Raw genomic sequence first — 15,010 nt, forward strand, 5'->3', positions numbered from 1 at the left:
TTCAAAAGGCTGTTGAGGCTTGATCATTAACTATATTCAATACTGAGATGAACAAATTATTGATCAGTAAGGGAATCAATGGTTCTGGGGTAAAGACAGGAAAGTGAAGTTGAAGAGTATCAGATCAGTCATTATCTTATTAAATAGTGGAGCAAACTCAATGGGCTGAATCACCTACTTCTACTCCTACAACTTATGACCTTATAGTTTGTACCCCAACACCCATTGACTCTAGTTTTAATGGAGTTCCTTGATCTCATACTTGGTCAAGCGCTGCTTGATTAGCTGTTCCAAAATAGTAACATCGCATAAACACACCCTTGACGGAGGCCAATTCAGTAAAATAGATTGCCTCACCTGCAATTCTCCGGTCCAGGAGGAAAGAACATCAAGACAGAACTTTGAGAGAGAGAAAGAGAGAACTCAAGTATTTTTTTGAGATGTATGTATAGCAGCTTTCAAACCCCACCAACTACTGAAAGTTCAACTAAAATCCTGGTTCTGTGGGAGCTTGACCAAACCCTTCATGCTGCTTCTATTGTTCTAAGTTAAAAAGAAAACAAAGCTAGCTGGGCTCAGAGCAGACAACTCGGTTCCAAGTTTAGATCATAGAATTCCTACAGTGTGAAAACAGGCCCTTCAGCCCAACAAGTGCACATTGACCCTCAGGAGAGTAACCCATCCAGACCATTCTCCAAACCTATTACTCTTCATTTACCCCTAACTAATGCATCTAACCTACATCCCTGAACACCATGGGCAATTTAGCATGGCCAATTCCCCTAACCTGCACACCTTTGGATTGTGGGAGGAAACCAGAGCACCCAGAGGAAACTTACACAGATACGGGGAGAATGTATAAACTCCATATAGACAGTCACCTGAGCCTGCAATTGGACCACACTTGCTTTCAAAAGAAACATGACAGAATAATTCCTTCTCAAAGGCATATCTCCTAACAACATTGAAACACACAATAAACAATTAGGAAGCATGTAGCTAGTGATATATTGAAAGAAAATAAATGGGGGTTTCCGTGCAGTTAAATGTCCCACCAAACCTTAGACTCAGGAAGACTCCTGAGGCTTTTAAACATCATAAACATGCCCCAGATATGGATGTCTTGCCTCCAGCTGCAAGAATCCCATTGTTGCCTGTAGGGAAAAGTGGTTTGGCATGAATCACATATGAGAAAAACCTGAATTAAGCAAGACCACTTGAAATAGACAGGATCTACAGGCATTTGGAGAGGCAAAGACTGATTAAGGATAGTCAGCATGGCTTTGTGCATAGGAGATCACGTCACTCAAACTTGTTTGAGGCTTTTGAGGATGTGACCAAGAAGATAGATAAGGGCAGAGTGTTAGATGTTGTCTACATGGACTTTAGCATGGCCTTCGACAAGGTTCCACATGATAAACTGATTAGTAAAGTTAGATCACTTGGGATCCAAGGAGAGCTGATCAATTGGATGCAAAATTGGCTTGATGTGGGCGGGATGGAGGGTTTTGGTAGAGGGTTGTTTTTTGGACTGGAAGTGGTGTTCCACAATGCTGTATCCACTATTGTTTGTCATTTAAATAAATGATTTGGTGAGAATATAGGAAGCATGGTTAGTAAGTTTGCAAATACACCAAAATTGGTGGTATACTGGACAGTGAAGGAGGTTATCTAGGAATACAACGGGATCTTGAAAGCTAGGCCAATGGGCTGAGGAGTAGCAGATCATGTTTAATTTAGATAAATGCAAGGTGTTGCAATTTGATAAGACAAATCAGAGCAAGAATTACATAGCTGACCCTAAGGCCTTGGAGAATGTTGTTGAACAGAGACATCTGTGGGTGCAGACACATAGCTCCTTGAAAGTGGTGTCACAGGTAGCCAGGGTGGTGAAGAAGGCATTTGGCATGCTTGTCTTCATTGGTCAGAGCATTAAGTATAGGAGTTGTGATGTCATAATGCAACTGTACAAGATATTGGTGAGGCCACTTTGAATTTCTGCATATAATTCTGGTCTCCCTGCTATAGGAAGGATACTATTGAATTAGGAATAGTGCGGAAAAAAAATTACCAGGATGTTACCATGACTGGAGGGTTTGAGTTATTAGGAGAAGATGGATAAGCTGGGAATTCTTTCACTGGAGAGTAGGAGGTTAAAGAGTAACTTTATAGAGGTCTATAAAATCATGAGGGGAATAGATAAAGTGAATAGCAAATCTTTTCACTATGGTCAAGGAATTCAAAACTTAGAGGGCATAGTTTTAAGGTGAGAGGTAAAAGATTACAAAGGAACCAAGGGGCAAATTTTTCAATCAGAGGATTGTTCAGGTGTGGAATTAATTACCAGACAGAGTAGTAGATGCTGGTACAATTAGAACATTTAAAAGGCATTTGGACAGGTACATGAATAGAAAAGGTTTAGGGGACATGGCCATAATGCAAGCAAACGCGCCAAGTTTAGTTTGGGAAACCTGATTGGGATGGATGAGTTGGATCAAAGTGTCTGTTTCTGTACTGTATGACTCTATATGACTCTAAATCAGTGCCAAACTCAAACTTTGTAACTCTCAGGGAGAAAGTCACAAGTTGATGGAGTCGATGTAAATGCTTGTGGAGAGCAGAAAAAGACCATGATCTGGAAGGGATTTGTAAGAGTCAAGCACTTTAAGCATGAAAACCAAAGCCAGAACTGTGTAAGATTTTAAAACAACCCTTTTCATTGACAGCCCACCTGTGTTGGTTTGAAAAAAAGCTATTATCAATTGTTCCTACAATTTCAATTGCGTTCATTGTTGATTATTCCCAAGGGCTGTTCTTCCAACAGAGGTCATTAAGTATTCTTGATTGAATTTCAAAAGCTACAGAAGCACTTCTCTCAGTCAGGGCCTGAACTTACATTTTATTGACAGTTTGAAGGGGTTACAAAAACTGTCTTTGAAGTGGTTATTGATTAGAAGTTTGCTTTTTCTTTAGTAGATTGAAACCTTAAAGGGATCTGAAAGCTTCAGACGGGTTTTATGTATGTGAATTCTTTTTAGAATCAAGTGTGTATAAGTAAGAAGCTACATTAGAATTTCTTTCTGAATCGCATGGCCCTGAGATCTGCCCATTGTGGAAACTAATTGAGCAGCTTTGGAGTTGTCATGGAGACATGGACATGAGATGGTTGGTGTAGAAGTAACATAGGGAGTATGAGGTTCACGCTAAGGGTATGAGGGGTTGTGAAAGATGAAAGCTAAAAGATGCAAAAGCCTTTTTTTGCAAATGGGTTGAAATGAGATGAACTGAAGTATGCCTCTAATCACTCTGCCTTGTCACTGGCCTACTCCATGGCCACTCAAAATCTGCTTTCAGATCAAGGGGCCTAACTCTATCCCCACTCTCTCTACGTCCCCAGAGTGAAAACTACTTCTGATTGCGTCACTTAATTAGAGGGAATGTGTCAAGTTGGTACATTTCCCTGAAACAAGCTACCCATCTCAGTGATGAAAATCTGACCCTCATGGTCTAGTCTGTGCCATGAAGAATGGCTACTTGGGTGAGCTACCATAGACTGGCCAATGCATTTGTAATTGACCACTGTTGACACATCCAAACTAGAAAAGAGAACTGGAGGAGGTGAAGTAAGAAAGTTTCTGCCTACACTTCAGGTTGCAGCTACATTTGCAGTTTTACAAATTTAAGATTTATATTTCATATCAGCCCTAAATTGCAGTGTAAACCCTGAAAAATGGTCCACCTTGACTCCTGAACATAGCAGGTAGTACATTCAGCAATATAATACTGTCTTCATTAAACATGAACCATCAGTCTAGGTTAAAAACTGGCATGAGTCTGTGTATTTACATTTAAAGCATAATACATTACAAGTTACCCTGCAATAATATTTTAAAAAAACATATTTAACACAATACTCTCCTAATATGTACATGAATGTATTACCTTCATGCAAGGTTTGTGAAGGTTTGTAGCTCATGATTCTACGGACTACCAAAAACCAGGAGCCCCCCTCAGATCCATAGTCTCACTACCCGGAACACCAATTACAGACTGGCCAAAGAACTACACGCAAGACTGAAATACCTAGTAGAAGAGTCACAGCACTCCATCCACTCCACCCAGGAATTCCTAAAAACACCAAAGTAGAGGAAGACGAAGCAATGATCTCATTCGACGTAACAGCACTATTCACCTCCATCAACATTGACCTGGCAAAGGAAACACTTACCACACTTTTAGAAGAGACTATCACACACACACACCAACCACCATCAATCACATTACCAACAAAAACATCATGAAGCTAGTGGACCTGTGCCTCACCACCCACTTCACTTTCAACAACATTGTCTACAAACAAACCAACGGCACACCCATGGGATCTCCGCTATCAGGATTCATAGCAGAAGTGGTAATGCAAAGACTAGAACAAATAGCCCTACCAACCATCAAACCAAAAATCTGGGTCCGCTACGTAGATGACATCTTTGTCATCACAAAACGAAACAAGATAGAAGAGACATTTAACATCATCAACAACACTCTCACAGGCATAAAGTTCACCAAGGTGGAAGAAACCAACAACAAACTCGCATTCCTGGACGTCACAGTCGAAAGAAAGGACAACAGAGAACTACAAACCTGCGTATACAGAAAACCAACAAACACTGACCAACTACTTAACTACACCAGCAACCATCCCAACACACACAAACAAAGCTGTATCAGAACACTATTCCAACGAGCCACCATACACTGCAGCACAGACGAACTTCGGAAAACAGAGGAGAACCACCTATACAACGTATTCAAGAAGAACGGATACTCAAATAATACAGTGCGCAGATTCCTCAAGAACAAACCATGACAAGCAGAACAAACACAGCCAGAAACCCTAACCACCTTACCATATATCAAAGAAGTGTCAGAAATGACAGCCAGACTACTAAGACTCCTTGAATCCTAGTAGCACACAAACCCACCAACACTCTCAAACAAAAACTAACAAACTTAAAAGACCCAGTACAACCCATGGACAAAACCAACGTCATCTACAAATTTCCATGCAAGGACTGCCACAAACACTATGTAGGACAAACAGGAAGAAAGTTATCCACCAGGATACATGAACACCAGCTAGCCACAAAAAGACACGACCCTCTCTCCCTCGTAGCCCTACACACGGATGAAAAAAAACACCATTTCGACTGGGAAAACACATCTATCCTGGGACAGGCTAAGCAAAGACATGCCAGAGAATTCCTAGAGGTCTGGCACTCCAACCACAATGCCATAAACAAACGTATAGATCTAGATACCATCTATCAACCCCTCAGAAAACGAGCAGGAAATGACATCACCACAAACCCCAGGAACCCCATCCAGGAGAAAGATATAAATAGGAAGCAAGAGACAACAGCTTCACTTCACTTGGAGGTTGCCACTGATGATGTTACCTAGCCAGGTAATGAAACATCTGGATATCAAACCTACAGCTCAGCGAGCAAACCTACGCCCCGTATTACCTTAATATCAGAGTTTATTTCAAAAGGGAAGAAAACTGATTTCTCCAAGAGTTTCCCTGATCTTGTATACCATGAAAGGGTTAACAATAATCTTGTAACGCAATGCAAGGATGAACAGTCAAGTTTCTTACTGAATGGAGAGGGATTTAGTTAATTTAAGAGTAAGGTCATTGCCCTTATAAACTACATTTCAGAATACTCCATCTGACCCTGTAAAAGTTTACAGAGCAAAGAGTCAAAGGCCGTCCAAATAATTACAAGGGAAAATTACTGAGGAATTTTAATTACATAGTAATTTAACGCAATTGTCAGAATAAGCTAAAAATTAAAGAACATTGCATCAAAGCTCTTGTTTACTCTGTTAGTTTACTGACTGGAACAGATCTTCATTTTGAAAGGAAACCTGCTGCGATGTGATCTGTGGGGGCTGTTCAGGAGGAAGTAAATGGAAATGTTTGTCTTTTTTTTTGGTCCTTCTTCCAGAATGCCTTAACATTATCAGGAGGTTGTCATTAGTGGTGGAGAAGGATGAAAACATGTAGGAACTCATGCACAGAACAGAATTTTCAAAGTGTTAGGCATTTTAAATTAACACTTGGATGGAATTTGAACTGAAAAAAACTGTCTCAACGTAAATGACACTAACGTAAATGGTCCTAAAGTGGCCTCAGTTAGATGCTAATCCTCAAATGATTGTGATATTGGCTTTGACTTGGAATTTGCTTTTCATCAGTATGTTGGTCTTAAATTAACTGAAGGCTGCCCACATTTAAAATGGAGATCATGACCTCATTGCTATTTTTCAGATGTCTTGATCTATCAAACAAAAGGATTAAAAGTTGTGCTTTTTTTGTATTACATTAAAATGGAGACTCAAGCTTTTCCTCTCCTATGTATTTCTTTGCAACAAACAATGTGAATCTATATTGTGCCCTCTCTAAGACTCTCTCTGCCTCTAGTATGGAGTCATATAATGTACACAATATTCTACCTGAGGTCATATTAGTATTTTATATAGGATCATTATTATCTCCTGGCTTTTATAATTCTTGTGAAAAGATCTAAAGTGCTTCTTATGGTGCTGTTTTAATTTCCTGTGAGCCTATAGTCCTAAATGGTGATATGGTGGTAATGACATTGGGCAGGGATATAGGTCAAATCCCATTACAGTTGGGATTTAAATTTATTTAATAAATTAGAAATGGCGATGAAGGCAATGGTTATAGATTATTCATCAATTGATTCTAATAACCCATAATGTCCTTCAAGAAAGCAAGTCTGCTGTCCTCATGGTCTGGTCTTCATGTGACTCTACACAGCAATGTTGCTGGCTCTTAACTGCCCTCTCAGAGTCCTCAGCTCATGGCCAATGAGGGAAGATGACAAATACTGGCTTTAACAGTGATATCCATATCTCTTGAAATAACAAAGCAATTCTAATTAAGTAGTTTTACAGCTGTGTGTTTATGCTTCATCTACTGCTAATGAATTGTATCTGACACACTTCAGACCTGTGCTACCCTTCTATACCTTATCAATATCCCTTACAGCTTCCTTTTCTCTTCCGAAATACTAATTGTGCCTCCTATTTTGATATCATCTGCAACTTTCAACACCTGCTAAGTGCCCATTTAAACCATTAACATATTTTGTGAACAGAAGTGGCTCCATAACAGGAAATTGTTGGGGGAAACCAACTTCTGAACCAAGCTGATAAACTGCCGTTAACTCTGATTCTGTTATCTCCCTTCGAGCTATATTATTCCAGTTTGCTATCATCCCTATGATTTGATACTGTAATATTTACATAGAACATAGAACATAGAAGAATACAGCGCAGTACAGGCCCTTCAGCCCTCGATGTTGCGCCGATCAAAGCCCACCTAACCTACACTAACCCACTATCCTCCATATACCTATCCAATGCCCGCTTAAATACTCATAAAGAGGGAGAGTCCACTACTGCTACTGGTAGGGCATTCCATGAACTTACGACTCGCTGAGTGAAGAACCTACCCCTAACATCAGTCCTATATCTACCCCCCCTTAATTTAAAGCTATGCCCCCTTGTAATAGCTGACTCCATACGTGGAAAAAGGTTCTCACTGTCAACCCTATCTAACCCCCTAATCATCTTGTACACCTCTATCAAATCACCCCTAAACCTTCTTTTCTCCAATGAAAACAACCCCAAGTGCCTCAGCCTTTCCTCATAGGATTTTCCTACCATACCAGGCAACATCCTGGTAAACTTCCTCTGCACTCGTTCCAGTGCCTCCACATCCTTCCTATAGTATGGCGACCAAAACTGCACACAGTATTCCAGATGCGGCCGCACCAGAGTCTTATACAACTGCAGCATGACCTCAGGACTCCGGAACTCAATTCCTCTACCAATAAAAGCCAGTACGCCATATGCCTTCTTCACTGCACTATTTACCTGGGTGGCGACTTTCAGAGATCTGTGTACATGGACACCAAGATCCCTCTGCTCTTCCACACTACCAAGTAGTCTACCATTAGCCCAGTAATCCATCTTTTTATTACTCTTACCAAAGTGAATCACTTCACACTTAGCTACATTGAACTCCATTTGCCACCTTTCTGCCCAGCTCTGCAGCTTCTCTATATCCCGCTGTAACCTGCCATATCCTTCCTCACTGTCTACAACTCCTCCGACTTTCGTATCATCCGCAAACTTGCTCACCCAACCTTCTAACCCTTCCTCCAGGTCATTTATAAAAATGACAAACAGCAATGGTCCCAAAACAGATCCTTGCGGAACACCGCTAGTGACGGCACTCCAAGATGAACCTTTGCCATCAACTACTACCCTCTGTCTTCTTCCAGAGAGCCAATTCCTAATCCAAACCTCCAACTCACCCTCAATGCCATATCTCTGTATTTTCTGCAGTAGCCTACCATGGGGGACCTTATCAAATGCCTTACTAAAATCCATATATACCACATCTACCGCTTTCCCCTCATCTACCTCCTTAGTCACCTTCTCAAAGAATTCAATAAGGTTTCATATGACATGTTGTTAATAGTCTTTCAAAGTTTCAGGTACTCTCTCTATATATATTGCATGTCTCATTTACAATGTCACATGAGCAAAGAATTCTGTCATTTTGTGAGTTACAATGATCTGTCTTGAAATCTACACTGGACACTTTTAATATGTTTATTTCAATGACAATTTCATCTCAGTTAAAGGGGTTAAAGCATTTCCCTACTACAGATATCAAGCTCACTGGCATATGATGATCTAGATTAACTGTTTTTTTTAAAATGGGTGCTACATTGCTACTATGGAGCTCCAACACATGTCTGCACTCAAAATAGATCTGAAATATAAATTCAAATGGCTCACTAATTTTCCTATCCTCTGCCTCAGCATTTTAAGCTGAATAATTACTGAGTCTTTGCAATTTGTTTTCTTGTCTAATCAATTTATGGAACCTTCTATTTATTCAAAATAACATCATTTATCTTATATTCAGTTACTTAAAGGAATTAATTCTTGTCCAATATCCATCTCCTCAGTAAAGAATATTAAGTTAATTCTGTTTAAGGAGGCAGTGGTGTTTGCTGCTGAACTAATAGGAACATTTTCTGGGAGATTTTGGAGGCCACTTTGCTCTTTCGCACAGTACAGAAATTGCAGACTGGCCTAAATCTGCATCACCAATTTCAGAAGAAAATGCCTCAGAGACAATTTAAGCAAATATACTTCATTTCACCATTTTATCAATCAATAAAATTAGCACATTTGCACACATATGCCATGCTAGTGGCATATTATGATCGTATGTTTAAACATGGAGGATTGGAAATGCAATAGGGCAGAATTGGATGGCAGCTAATTCGTTTGACAACACTGCTGTAGCAGAGTTACAGGAGATAGTTATGCAATTTCTATTCAGAAGCAAAGGAGAAGGATGAGCATGAGTCATTCCTGATATCTGGGAGGTGACGTACTGTTTTCTGAAAAGGTTATCTAATCAAGGCTTCCAAATAATCTATCAGCCAGAAAACTTTATGTTCCTAATGGTGCACAGGCTTCACAGGCAGGAGATAGCCTGGGAATTCTGTTAATTTCTGCAACTTGGACGAGTTGGACCGAAGGGTCTGTTTCCATGCTGTACATCTCTATGACTCCATAACTTGCAACCAAGTTCACAAGGTTGGCAGAGTACTGCCAGGAACAGTAAAAGTCACCACATCCTTTAATTTTATTTCTTTATTTCTCTCCTCTCTTCCGCCAATGTTTCCAGGGGTCTACTTATGACATAAGCAACACATGTCAGCAAAGTAATTGGCAAGTTATTGCGATTTTATTTGGTAGATCCAATCAGAAAATTTTGTTCCCTACAGATTCCAGATTAACGGGCGCAAGCCAAAAGGCTCTTCAAAATGATTTGATTTCACAGAGTCTTGGGCCTGCATTCAGAAACTACTGATGAGAAACTACATGCTGCTACAGCCTTACGAGTTCAGGCTCCTGGCTGTGATATTAGTACAACATAGCTCCCATAGCTCAGTCACAGTTCTTAGAGTAAAGGTACAATTAATCCTTTAGTCTGTAACACTCTGCCCTCTTCTGGCTTTATTCTTGGTGAATACGTTTGGTGACAGTGCATGTGAACTGGAATAGAATGGAGTGGAACAACATCAGTACGTTACAAGGTTTACCGTCTTCCTTACCTAACTCAACATGGTCTCTCAACAGGGTTAGTATTAATGCCAAAGCTGCCTCCTGTTAACTTCTAATTTTTCAGTCCAAACTAGAAGGAAGGAAGGAATGTTATGTATCAAAGACGACTTGGAATGAATCTGATCTGTTATGTGCATATTTTGTTTTGTTTAGTCTATGTGTAGAACCAATCGTGCAACCGTTGGTGGATATTTCTTAGCCGGGAGGAACATGCGATGGTACACAGTGAGTAATGTTTATTTTATTTATTTTGTTAGCAACATCTTCTTAAATTATAGAAAACTAAATTACCATAAACCTGAAATTAAGGAAATTGAAATCAATTTTAATCTACAACTCGACCAGTATTGGACATTAGAAATTAGAAACAATTAGTTTGGCTGGCAAGCTGCAGAAATATAAGTGAAAACACACATGATTAATTAATAAGTCTGTAAACCCATTAAGAATTAAACTTTCTGGCTCTAAGACTGGAAACAGCAGTAACTTCCAAGGCTATTGAAAGATAGAGAAATTATCACATTAGGTGTTTATCCCCAAGTCAACTCAACAGGTTTCAGATATCTACAACATTCAACTATGCCTCATTTACATGGGGGTTGATTGCATCCAGCTTTCTGAACTGAAAGGTCACAATGCTAACTTTCTTTGATACTCATTGGAATCCTTAAACTCTTTTTTTCTAACCAAGACTCCAATCCTGCAGTCTGAGGTGGTTTTGGTTTGAAAGAAACTTAAGAGTCTTTCTCTTTCTCTCTTTCCCCTCCAGGTTGGAGCCTCACTGTTTGCCAGTAACATTGGAAGTGGACACTTTGTCGGGTTGGCAGGTACAGGGGCAGCAAATGGCTTGGCGGTTGGTGGCTTTGAGTGGAATGTAAGCGCAGTGAATTAATCACTTTGTTGCATTTTATGAATTCCGATCATTGCGTCTTTGAGATTCTAAATATGTCCCCACGATGGACTATATCATCACTGCAGTTTGACACACAAAGATTATTTTCCTCCTGTTAAAGGGCAGTATTCTTTTTATTAATTTGCTCTGTCAGCTTTAAGAATTTTATATATGGAAGTTGTTCATTAGCATTTATCAAATCTTGTTGTTCCATACTAATCTTCCCAACGTGCAATTACTTCACATTTCTCCATGTTGAACACTAACTGCCATATTTCTGTACATTTTAGTATTTGATTTATGCCAACATAAAGCCAAAAACTATAGTAATCACTATTATTAGTGTCAAATTTTATATCATCTGCAAACTTTATAATGCCACTGCTTACACCAGGGTCTGGATTTGTATTAAAATTGAAAAAAGTGAAGGACCCAAAGTTGATCTTTGGATAACATTAGTGCAAATCATCACTGTCATCAGGTTCCCAAATTACTTGTTAATATGAATGTTACTTTCTTCAAATCACCAAGAATCAAATACGTTAATATCCCCAATATTCAGAATTCTGAGATATTACTGCTTCACTGACTCCATTCATTACCATCTCTACATCACCAGTAATCCTTCAGGATTAGTGATATTGCATATCCCTCATTTTCCAGAAATCTTTGGTGTTATGCAGCCTTACTGTTCCTGGATTCTAGGGATCAGATATATACATTTCATGTGCAAATATATCATGTTGATAACATTTAATTGAAATTTGTCATTTTGTAGTGAATACTTCCCTCACATCTAGCAACTAGATTTCATCTCAGTTTTTTATCAATATTCTTATGGCCAATTTTCCTCTGAACTTTAGATTCAAAACTATTCATATTTCATGTTATTGAAGTCAAGACCCAATGTTTTGTTTCTTTCTCTAAGACATTCTTTTCCTGAAATGGTATCAACTGTATACCGGTTCCCCCTTTTCCAGCTTGATTCTGGTTGTCTCAGTAATAAAAAAAAAGAACAATTTGCCCTGTTTAATTTTGGGATTTGCTTCCCACAGGCCCTGTTTGTTGTGCTACTCCTGGGTTGGTTGTTTGTCCCAGTCTATCTGACAGCTGGGGTGAGTATGAGATTCAACTTCCAGGGAACTATTCCAGTATTTGTATCATACAATATCCAGATGAGGAGTGAATTTACCTAACACATTGTGACATCCAGTAACTTGGAACAAGATTCAACGTTGGATGCCACTAGTAGGGTTCACTTAACTTTGGATGTTAAAAGATAAAATGACATCTACAATTTTATATTATCATAAAACTTTTCTGAATTTTATTACCATAGTCTTCGATGGATATCGCCTATTTTACATTACTACCAAAGTTAAAATTGCTACCAGTACAGTTGGTTCAGCTATAACCCACATTTTTTTAATCTCTATTTGATTATAACACAATTGAAGAATTTGGTCCATTATTTTTAGAATGCAGACTTGCCTAACCTTTTTTGGCTATAAATTGATTCTGGTCCCATTGGTTTAAATGGTGCTCCTATTGTGCAATTTTCTTATAATGCAGGATTGGACGGGAATGAATTATCACATTATATCAGAATAGACTTGTATATCAAACATAATTTGACTTCTAGTCCCTATTAATGTCTCCAGGAATCAGTTTTGATCTGCTGGTCTTTCATAATCAATTATTTACCTGGCCTCTTTCAGAGTTAAATTGATTCATTTTCTCTCTGAAAAGGGAGAAAAATCGAAGATGGATATATGTGCCCACTACTTAGCATCATGCGTTCTTTTTCAGGTCATCACTATGCCCCAGTACCTGATGAAGAGGTTTGGAGGAAATAGAATCAGGTTCTACCTCTCTCTCATCTCTCTCTTTCTGTACATATTTACCAAGATCTCAGTGAGTATTTCCACACATTCATCACTTTTTTCTTGACTGTCTTTACAAAACCTCAATCTGCTGCTTCAAAGATACCCTTATGGAGAAATCTCTTCATACGAGTTCCTGAAAGTCAAACTCTGTCTATAATTTGTTGTCTAGGGCCATGGTTCTGATAGAAAGATTCATATTTTAAGGCAATTCAGTCTTTTTATTGATCCCTCTTTAATTTCACTCCTATTGACATTATTTGATTGACAGGTGGACATGTTCTCTGGAGCAGTCTTCATCCAACAAGCTCTGGGGTGGAACATCTATGTTGCAGTAATTGCACTGCTAATTATTACCTGCATCTATACTGTGACAGGTAGGCTCAGAAGATCAGGTCGATGAATATCCTGTTTAGGTGGACAATTTTACAGTTGACAACTGAAAAATTGAGAATGTGATAATTGGAAAAATTGGCCAGAACAACAACTTTAAATGTCTGATACATACTGAGTTAGTTGATGCACCTGGTATCAAACTGAACCCGACAAGTACATCAAGTATCTTCACATCTTTGGTGTGTACTGATTTCACTGATTTCACCCTCTATAGAATTGAACCCTACAAATAAAAAGGTTCTGACTATAATCTCTGCTCTGTATTCAGTCAGCTGATAATGAGAGCTGTGTCAAAATTGGCCTAAGTGAACAATGTTTGGAAGGAGAAAAAAATGGTTTCTGCATTCAACTATATTCAGTGTGTAATGACTGAGGTTGAAGGAGACCATCATCACTCCAGTTCCACGACTCCATAGGTTGCAATGTGAAATTAAAACACTTTTTTCCAAGTACCACGCTGACTAATTAAATAGCTTTAATATATGAGGTTTTAAACAACAAAGTACATCAACAGGGTTCTTAATCAAGCAGTTAGAGATTTATTATCAAAGAACATAATCAATAAAGATGCAATAATTGGATAAAGACACAAAGTACGAGAGAAGTATAAATGCTTATTCATTTAAATAGCCCCCAAACACATAGGCAAATGCACTCAATTCAGGAAAAGAGAAACTAAAAATGGCTTTCTCTGCAGAGATTGGCTTTCTGAAAAAAAAAACCATGTTGACCAATGCTGCTTTACTGGACAAATCATTAATCATGAATGGTTGTCTCAGGCGTCTTCCAGTCATAGCTTGCTCAGGATATATAATCTTGAGATCTTCAATCACTCTTTCAAAAGGACAAAAAACGAGTTTTCTTTTCAGAAAATGGAGAGATCAGCTGGTTCCCTATTCTGAGCAGGATCTACTCAAACAGATCCAGATAAAACAAGCACCTCCCCAAGCCCCAGGAAGGGTATGTAGCTAGACAGGTAGTTATCACCAGTCACATAAATTATAAGAATCCTTGTTTTGATAAAACACCTCCAAATTCCATAGTGAACCTTCAGTTACCTGTTTTAAATAAACTATTTTCCACAATCTTTTTTAAAAGTCCTCCAAGTAATATTAAATAATAAACATTTTCAGAAGAAGGTGAACATTAAATAATAAACATTTTTAGAAGAAGCAGTGAAGCAAGGCTTCACTGATGTGGACAGGATCAAATCTGGCTTGATTATTTTCCCACCAATGAACAAGTTATGTGGCACAAACTGTCTAAGTGTCTATCTTGCAAGTGAATTGTGACTCTTAGAAACTCTCAATGTCGGTATTGACAGGGATAATGGCCTATTGGATAAAATTCCAAGCTTTTACCCTTTTCTCTAAATCAATTGCCGTCATTCAGATAACTCTTATAAACATAAATCCTCTGGTTCAAAATATAAAAAGTATTTTTATTTGATTCTGCAGAATAATCTGGATTTACTCTTTAATTACAAGGCTGAGAGTGCATAGTCAGAATTCAGAAAGGTACTGATAAGTCAAAGTAAAACTAGTTTACTAGAAACAAACATGCATACAAAGTTTGTTGTGTTAAGGGCCATTGCTGT

General features: G+C 38.6%; 1 protein-coding gene across 1 annotated transcript in view; it reads left to right on the top strand.

Moving 5' to 3' along the window:
- The window catches only part of slc5a2 (solute carrier family 5 member 2), a 61,835-nt gene that overhangs the window by 9,284 nt on the left and 37,541 nt on the right, over window positions 1–15,010 (top strand). The window contains exons 2-6 of the mRNA XM_072589543.1: window positions 10,396–10,467; window positions 11,012–11,116; window positions 12,190–12,249; window positions 12,944–13,048; window positions 13,289–13,394. Coding sequence (XP_072445644.1) covers window positions 10,396–10,467; window positions 11,012–11,116; window positions 12,190–12,249; window positions 12,944–13,048; window positions 13,289–13,394 — 448 coding nt within the window. The remainder of the gene's footprint in view (window positions 1–10,395; window positions 10,468–11,011; window positions 11,117–12,189; window positions 12,250–12,943; window positions 13,049–13,288; window positions 13,395–15,010) is intronic.

The sequence above is a fragment of the Chiloscyllium punctatum genome, chromosome 19 (genome assembly GCF_047496795.1).
Source record: "Chiloscyllium punctatum isolate Juve2018m chromosome 19, sChiPun1.3, whole genome shotgun sequence".
Taxonomy (NCBI): domain Eukaryota; kingdom Metazoa; phylum Chordata; class Chondrichthyes; order Orectolobiformes; family Hemiscylliidae; genus Chiloscyllium; species Chiloscyllium punctatum.